This window comes from Morus notabilis, unplaced genomic scaffold, assembly GCF_000414095.1.
Source record: "Morus notabilis unplaced genomic scaffold, ASM41409v2 Scaffold299, whole genome shotgun sequence".
Taxonomy (NCBI): Eukaryota; Viridiplantae; Streptophyta; class Magnoliopsida; order Rosales; family Moraceae; genus Morus; species Morus notabilis.
This window is the reverse complement of record NW_010359540.1, coordinates 180,078-189,563: the sequence shown is the minus strand read 5'-3', so window position 1 is coordinate 189,563 and position 9,486 is coordinate 180,078. Positions and strand designations below refer to the sequence as shown.

General features: G+C 36.4%; 1 protein-coding gene across 1 annotated transcript; it reads right to left on the bottom strand.

Annotated features, from left to right (window-relative positions):
• Positions 1–7,677: 7,677 nt before the first annotated feature.
• Positions 7,678–8,172, bottom strand: LOC21390600. The gene has a single exon (XM_010094711.1). It carries the CDS (start codon positions 8,170–8,172, stop codon positions 7,678–7,680), a length of 495 nt encoding a protein of 164 aa, XP_010093013.1.
• Between the last annotated feature and the right edge of the window lie 1,314 nt (positions 8,173–9,486).

Genomic DNA, 9,486 nt, shown 5'->3' with positions numbered 1-9,486 from the left:
AAAAAAAAAGAAAAAGAAAAAGAAAAGAAAAGGAAAAAGAAAAAGAAAAATGAAAAAAAGGAAAATGTATTAAATTTAAGTGTGTTTTCCAAAATTCTTTGGGGTGTAATTATAAATATTGAAAATGACTTAAAGTCCCTTAATTAATTATGAAAATCAAATTAGACACACTAATAATCCACAGTTTAGCATAATTAAACATGTTTAATTCTAAAGGGCGTTACATGTGGCTATTAATCGTGTCATTTCCATACGATTAACTTACGGATCGTATTTCCACGTGCTTAGACCGCCGGTTTGGTGGTCAAATGATAATTACGTTTGGCGGAGATCAGCTCCGCCTCCTTACTTTTGAAGACACTTTTCAGAGTGTCTTCTTAAGTGTGTAGTATCGTGAATAGTGTTACCTTGTAATTTCTCACCACAATATTTACATTGAGCTACGTATTTAATGTTACCGTTATTGTCGACCTCCTCGCATGTGTTGAAGTGCTCCCAAACTGTTGAGGCGCGCTTGCATTTCTTCTTAGAACTTGCAACACTTGCACTAGCACTACCTCTTGCCTCTCCTCCACAGCCACTTGTGCCACCACCATTACGTCCCCAACCTCTAGTACGTCCACCAGGGGTCGGATTTACAGTTTCATCAGCAACTCTTTCCATAGTTTGTGATTCCTGCGTTTGAAAAACATTAAGAAATTACCCTTCTTCGATATTGAATTGGGCATCAATGGGAATATCACCACCATAACCAGAAGAAGCCATTATGAAAAATAAGAGAGATTGAGAGCGCTTTGAGAGAGCTTAAGAGAGATCGAGAAAGATTTAAGCAAGATTTGAGAGAGATTAAGAGAGATTAAAAGAGATTAAGAGAAAATGAGAGAAAATGAGAGTTTTTTGGTGAGAAAAATGGTTGGGGGAGGGGGGGTATTTATAGGAAAATTTTGGGTTGAAAAAAAAAATTTCTCCCCCAAAAATTTGGGTCCAACGGCTAGTATATTTTCGGGCAATTCGGGCAAAATTCGGGCAGGTCGGGCAATGGTAAGAAATCCGACCGTTGGGGTTCAAATTTTCGGGCAAAATTCGGGTTCGGGCAAAAAATACCCGTTTTATTCAAAATTCGGGCATTTTTCGGGCAACGATCAAAAAAATTCGGGCAACTTCGGGTATTGCCGAAAAATTCAAAAAAATTCCGGCAAACGACGGGGGACGACTTCTCCATGGCGGCGGGCAGTCGGGGGAATGAATATTTTTGGGTTGCCCGAGTCCGTACCCAAAAAAAACCTTGGTCGGGCGGCGAGAGGCCCCTGCCCGCCGTGCCCAAAAATTTTCAGGCACCGGGCATGCCCACCGCCCGAAGTTGAATCACTACTTCAGATAATGAGGTGTCCGAGCACACTTTGACTTTAAAAAAGATGTCAGAATCAATGGCCACTAATTCTGGAAGTTTTTATCTTACCTTGGTTTTCTATAGACACTTTCCACTCTCTCGAAAGGACACAAAGGAGATTTTATAGTGACGGTTCGACAAATCAGAAGTAGATCATCGAATACTTTAGAAATAAGATAGGACGGGTAAGCGTCTTCGTAATATTTTTTATTGTCTGCTGAGAAGAAAGAAAATTATTAAACAATCAAAATTGTGCAAATGAAAACCTGACAAGTGTAAACAAAGAAAAACATAATACGCACCCTTAGATAAAGTCAACATACGGCAGCTTTCTCGAGCAAAGGGAAAAAAATAAGGGTCAACTAATGAAGGTTGAGAAAATAAATTTTTCCTAAGAATATTGTTACAATATTCTTTATAGAAATAGCTGCTTCTATATTGTTTCTTCCAGAGAATATACATATCTAAAACGCTTCTATATACGGTTTTACTAAGGGTAGCAATTCGTGTTAACGGGTCGTGTTCGTGTCGTGTTGAACCCCTCAGTTGACACGAATAGGTCTGACACGAACACGGCCCGTTTATTAATTATGTCAAAATTCAAAACCCAAACACGACATGTTTATTAGCGGGATGACACGACACGACACGATTGACCCGTTTATTAAACAGGTCGTAAACGTGTCGTGTCAACCCGTTAATTACCTGTCAACACGTTTACAAAACAAGTCGTAAACGTGTCGTGTCAACCCGTTAATTACCTGTCATCACGTTTATGACCTGGTTACTATCAACACGTTTGAACCTATTTCAGAACCTATTTCTGAACATGTTTCTCAACCTGTTTAACATGATGTAGAGACATTACATAATCTAAGTTTAAAATTAAAACAAACACATTAAAGTCTCTCACAAATTAAAAAATAAACACATAAAAGTCTCACAATTTAGAAAACAAACATACATGATTAATAATTAAACATTTAAATAATTTGTTACAATGGGGGGACTCCAAGTGCATCATTACGTTCAGGAGAAGTTGATCCATGTGAGAAAGTCTCATCTTCTTTCAATGAAAAGTTGAAGATATCTTGTGTAAGATCCTCCACCTCTTCATTGAAATCTACACAAAAACAAATATATATAGATACAAGTTAGTTCAAAATCAATATAGAAAATATACATAATTTAAGTAAGTTTGAAACTACCTTTGTCTCCATATAACCAATCTCTGGTACAAACAAGTGCTTCAACTGTCTTTGGTTTAAGTGAGCTACGAAATGAATCAAGAACTCTACCACCAACACTAAATGTAGCTTCAGAAGCAACTATAGAAACAGGGACAGCCAATATATCACAAGCCATAGAAGCTAGTGCTAGATATCAAAATTAGTTTGATTTCCAAAAGGAAAGGATATCAAGATCCGCGGTCCTAGCCAGTCTTGGCTCATCCAAATAAAGGTTAAGCTCTGATTTCTGTGATGCGGTAGTAGACTCAAACTGAAGACATCTCATCAAATTCTTACAAAATGAGAAGGAGATAGTATAAGAATACACAATCATACATAAGCATAGAACATCCGCATTACTAATAAATAGAGAAATTACCTTGAATATAACATCCACATCATCATTTCCTTCTTTTTTTCATCATAAAAGATTCAAAAGCATTGGTCTTTTGGCTAGTTGAATCCTTCTTTTTTTGTTGTAATCTTCAAAAATAGAGTACAATGTACTCCTCATTGATATGCATTCAAGACAATCATCTCCATAAAGCTTTTTGTAACTGAACTCAACAAGCCCAAGCTTAAAATGAGGATCTAGAACACATGCTATAGCCAAGGTAAGATGGAATTGAGACCAATACTTTTGAAACTTTCCCCACATTGCTGTTACCATATACTTTAAGTACTCATCATCACCTTCTGAATATTGTTTCAACATGAAGCAATAATGCCAAATGGAAGGGAAGTACAAGTTGGCAGCGGGATACTTTGTTCCAGAAAATTTAAGAGTTTCATCATAGAACAACTTCAAAAAAGTTTTAATCTTTTCAACTTTGTCTCACTCGGCACTAGAAGGACAATGATTGTAGTTTGAATCACTCAACTCTAAATGTTGAAATACACGGCGATAGTAAAGAGCACTTTCAAGCATAAGATATGTCGAGTTCCACCTAGTTGGTACATCTTGACACAACCCTTTCTTATCACCAATTGTAACTAACTTCACACAATCTAAGAACTTTTACTTCCTCACTTGGGATCCCTTGACATATTTGACACTATCACGGATCTTAATAATTGAATCATCAATCTGCTTCAAACTCTCTTGCACAACTAAATTTAGTATGTGTGCACAACATCGCATGTGAAATAGATCGCCATTGTGTACAAGAACCCCTTTCACAACTAGTTGCTCTCTTAACATGTCAACATAAACACCATTCGCATAAGCATTATCCAATGTCGCACTAAACACCTTGTTCTCAATTCCCCAGTCACTCAAAAAAGCATAAAGTTTTTCAGACAAAGCAACACCACTATGTGGGGGTGGCATAAAACTAAAGTTTAACACTTTTTTCTGCAAGTTCCAATTCTTATCTATGAAATGCGCAGTGAGACAAACATATCCATCACTAGTCAAAGAAGTCCATGCATAAGAAGTAAAGCTAATTCTACCTGGAGTAGTCTCTAACATCAATTTAATTCGAAACTTTTCCTTCTTGTAAAACTTTAAAGCGTAAGCCTTTGCAGTATTTCTAGAGACCAATTGAATTTGAGGGTGCAAGTACTGAAATAGAAACCTTATTCCCGCATATTCAACAAAACTAAAAGGTAGATCATGCATGATTATAGCTGTTACAACCAACTCACGAAATTTTTCGAGATCATACTTACCTCCACTAAGTGTCACTGCACCAGCTTCTTGGGCAATGAGCATCTTCCCTATATCATAGTATGAGGTTTTCAGACAATTCACAAGATGGCGTTTCAGATTACCAGTTCCGTACTTGTTGTCCGCAAGGTACACAGAGTTACAATGTTTGCACTTCACCTTCAATTTCTTGTCCGGACCCAAAGGAAGATGAACAAAGTGACTCCAAACTTTTGAGGTCAGCTTCCCTTTTCTTTTCTGGAGATTAGCGCCTTGAGTTTCGGTATGAAAACTCGATCCATCAATCTCTTCAACCTCAACATCCACACTTTGAGACTCAATTGACTCAAGATCAATTTCCATTGTTTTCAATTAATCTGCACAAAGCAACATTAATGGTCATAGTCTACCTTCTACCGAATATGTGTGTGTAAGCCACTCTTGTAAACCTTTCTTGGTTTTCCAGCAAAGCCTCAAGCACTTCCTCCGTGTGAATTCTTAGAAATGGACTAGGTCAAAAATTACTATTTTATGATGCCAAGGAATCTGATATTCCTTTGCAAATAAGAAATTGCTAACAAATGATCCATCTTATTTCTCTATGTTGTTGTTTTTTCATTTTTTACCCAAAACAAGTTTGTTCCTTCCATTCACATATTATCCTCAATCATGTCATACAACTTAGAATTGAATAACAAAATCAACCATTTTTTGGATAGGACCAGAATATTATCACATGGTTATGCATATTCCAAAGACAAATTATATCATATCATAAACTTAAACTAAGCCTAATCAATCTTAATCAAGACTACAGTCTCAGATCATCACAACAAATAACCATTTCTGCATACAGCAAATCACAGATTCGGTCTCAGATTAGGACTACGATCATGTTTCCAAGATGCTTCAAATAACCACAAATATCCACAGAGTGAAATCACATTTCAAACAATCAATAGCATGTACTCAAAAACATTGAACAGCAACAGATTAAAAGAGTGAAATCACATTTTAAAATGTTAGACAACCATAAGTCTAGAAAGCCAAGTTAACTTAAACCAATTTCATTACACAACTATCATATGCACAGTTCTTGTAGCTCTGGTTGTTAAGTTGACACTAAAAACTAGTCATAAAAGTAAGTAAATTGAAATCATAGGAACGATGGAGAAGAGAAGAAGGGTTTGTAGGTTTTGATGTGCAAGCAAAAACAACTGAAATCTGAAATACCCATTTCGGTTTCCGAGGAAGAACAAGCAAAAATAAGTGTTCTGATTTTTGAATCTGAAATACCTGAAATCCAAGACGAGGAAAGAAAAGTTATGGAAAAGAAAAAAAAAGTAAACTGAAATCTAAAGGGAAGAAATGAACGAACGGGGATGGGTTTTACCGTGACCCTGTTTGCTTGTAGCGGAGAAACAGGCGTCGAGTGGAGAGGAACGGTGGCGAGTGGAGAGGAACGGTCGCGTGTGGAGAGGAACGGTGGCGAGCGGAGAGGAATGGTGGCAAGTGGAGAGGAAAGAAAAAGAAGAAACTGGCGTGAGGCGGTGGTCCGGTGGACTGAGGTCAGGCGGTGGTCCAGGACTGAGACTGAGAAGCGGTGGAGAGGAGAGTTGAGAGAGAGTGGAGAAGAGAAGAAGGTTTGCTGGCTCTCCTTCGAATGTGGGCGGCTGGGGAGATAAAAATTAGGCCATTAGGGTTAGAAGATGAATAATATATTAATATTGAAACATTTTTAACCTAGGTAATAAATGGGTAATAAACGGGTTGTATAATCATGTTATCCAAATATGACACGTTTAATAAACGGATTATCGCGGGTCAATTACGGGTTGGCAGGTCAACCTAAAAATGACCCGTTATTTAATCGTGTTTCACAGGTTCGACCTGATTTTGACCCAGACCTATTTATGATAAACTCAAACCCGCTAATTTCGTGCGGGTTTCGAGTCGTGTCGTCGTGTCGCTACCCAGATTACCAGCCCTAGGTTTTACACGTATTTAGGCATATAAATCATGTTTGGTAGCTTATATTGTATTGTATAAGGTGTATTGTATTGTGTTGTATTATTATAATACAATACGATGTTTAGTGTCATAGCGTATTGTATAAGGGGTCAAAATGCAAAATTTTAGTAATTTTAGGGCCAAAATATAATTTTTTAAAAGTTTTAGGGTCAAAATGAAATTTTATAAAAAAAATTTGAGGTCAAAGTGTAATTTTATAAAAGCTTTAGTGTCAAATTATAATTTTATAAAAGTTTTAGGGTCTAAATGTAATTTTTTATAAATATAAATTTGCATGTGCCTCCTAAATTTTTCAACAATTATAGGCTTTAGTATGACGCTATGTCAACCTAACCTTGACCTCTAATCGTGCATAATCTTAACATGAATTATTGATCCACTATAAAATAATATAATATAATACGTTAAAAATGAGTCATATTTAATAATACGACATATACCATATTAATTTATACAATACAATAGTCATATTAAATATTATATTATTGTATTATTATATAATATAGTGCTCTAATACTGTCAAACAAACATGCTCATAATATTTTGTCATTTTAAAATTCCAAATGTACAAAGGGTTGATGACCAAACAAATATTTTTTTTAGGGGGTGATAAATCAGAAAGAAAGTTACATGTACAGTGTTCTAGCAAGAAAAAAAGATACATGTACAGTGGTTCAGTGGATGAACCCAACAAAGCTTGGCATACAAGTTTCTAAAGGAGTAGGATCTCGGGTATCTTATATGGGGTCCCATATATATCTTTTGCACCCTTTCTTACCGATTACTCCTTGATTTCAACCATGCCCGTCTCTAAGCTATTTAGTAGTTATTGAGATTGAGATATATAGAGGAGAAGAGGAAAATAAGCTAGCTAAATTGTCCCTTTTTTTTTTATGACCAAGTTATAAACTCTGAAAAAGAATTTTAAATTTGGTCACGTTTTAGCTGATAAAAAAATTAATCAAATTTAAAATTCTTTTTTAGAGCTTATAATTTGGTCAAAAGACAAAAAAAAACATATAGTTAGAGAGAAACACGCAACAAAAGACAAAACAAAAAAAAAAAACACAGAAGAACGGACAATATGCGATCGGTTCAAGACACACCAAACAGAACACACAGAAAAAAAAAATAATGCTTTATAATTTCCTATTGTTTCAGGAGCAGATAGCTGAAGAGAAATAGAGATACTCCATATATATACATGTCCTATATGTTTCCTGCAAACGCACTTTTTCATCCAGACCTTCATTCAGACACAGAATTAGAAAAAACACATGATCACACAGATGTAACGCCAAATAAAAAGAAACCAAAAAAAGAAAGAAGAAATTAGAAAAGGACATGATGAGATCAATCATGATCATCGTAAATCTCCATTAATATGATCTGCGGGCCAATACGTCAACCTTGGCAGTGCAAAACAGAAAGCGTCGACACATGGACGACAAGGCTGCAGAAGACGCCTCTTTCACCCTCCTAACGACCACCAAACAGCTCCTTTTCCTCTTCGCCGCCGATTGCCGCTTATATTTATGATCCTTAGCAGCCGTGATCCTCCGGAACAATCCCCCGACTCTAACTATTTTGCCGAAACGCTTCTTGGTCTTCTCCGGGAAACTCTCTTTCCTCGAAAACGTGTAGCTCCTCAAGAACATCTGCCTGCAGGACACACTGTCCACCACCTTAGGCTGCTCTCTCGCCCTAGTTCCACCACAAGTATTGACGATGATATTGTTCGCTTTGGACCCTGCTAGACTCGATAAATCACCGTCCAATAATCGCAGCCACTTGTAGAGGTTCGCGTGGATCAGCGGCGCAGGGATATTGGCGTGAGCGCATAAACTGCGGGTCGTTATGCCACCGGAGGCCATGGGATTAGGATAGTATGTAATTGGAACCAGTACCGGCTGGTAGTGTTGTGTTATGTGAGAATGAGGAGGGGTATACATGGTTTTATATTTATAGGGAATCTATATTAACATAAAGCTTACCATCAAAGAAACGAGAGCGGTTATAAAAGCCTGACATGGTTAGTTTTACTTGTCTTTGCTTCAAACACGAAGAAGGTCAACATTTTGGCGTGCGAACATCGGTTGGATTGTTTAATAGATAATGTGTAGAAGTTAATTTTCTTGGTTTTGCTGTATATGAATTCCATTGTACTTTCTCAATTTTTTAAAGTAAACATTTATTGACTTTGAGTACAGGATAGAGACTCATAAATTAAAGGATTTTCTGGGAGGAAAGAAGAAAATATACTTTAATTAGATATTAGTTGGTTTTGATGAATATGGATCAACGGTAGCATAATAAAATAATCAATGCACTTTTGTTTAATTAGTGAAATGTGGTGAAGATTCATTATTAGAGTATAAGTTCCCAGATGGGGCATGTGTTTGTTAAGTTGTCAAATAATTGGATAAAATCTGAAATGATATCAGGATTTTATCATAATTAATACTAGAAAGTTTATCCGTTTTAAACATTAATATTAAAGCTATATTCGTGTGTGTGTAGCTCAATGATCTGTTAGAAAAGATATGTCCACTGGCTAGAGATGGCCATAAAATAATCCCACGGGAACGGAGATCCGTTCCGAAACAAGGCAGGAATGGCAGATAATAATTGGGGATGAGGACAGAGATGACGACAAAATTTTGTCTCCAAATTACGGCGGGTTAAGGACAGGAGAAGTACTCCATATCCCGTCTTTGTCCCGATATACATATATTATTTTTAATATAATTATGTAACAAAATTAGTGTTTTTTGACATTATTACTAAAAGTTTAATTTGCATGTGGTTTGTTTTATAGAACCTAATTTGATTTTTATTTAAATTTATACTTCATTTTTGTTTTAAATTGTATAATTTTAAATGTAATTATATTAGATGGGGGAATGAGATAGGTATGAGGAATGTTTTCCCAACGACGAATTCTCAATGCTGATTGCGTCTCTTCTTAAGTGGAGATGGGAACGGGGACGGAGACGGAAAATCATTTCCCGTTGCTTTTCCGACCACTGGCCCGTTTATCTGTCTATATAAACCAACAACCTGCTTTTGTAACTGACGCGATCGGCAAGACAGCGACTGGAGCCAACTAACATTAGAAGGTAAAGTTGTTCAAGATATATGTTGTACACTTTTCTAATTAATCATCTCCAATTTCAGTACAAAATCTA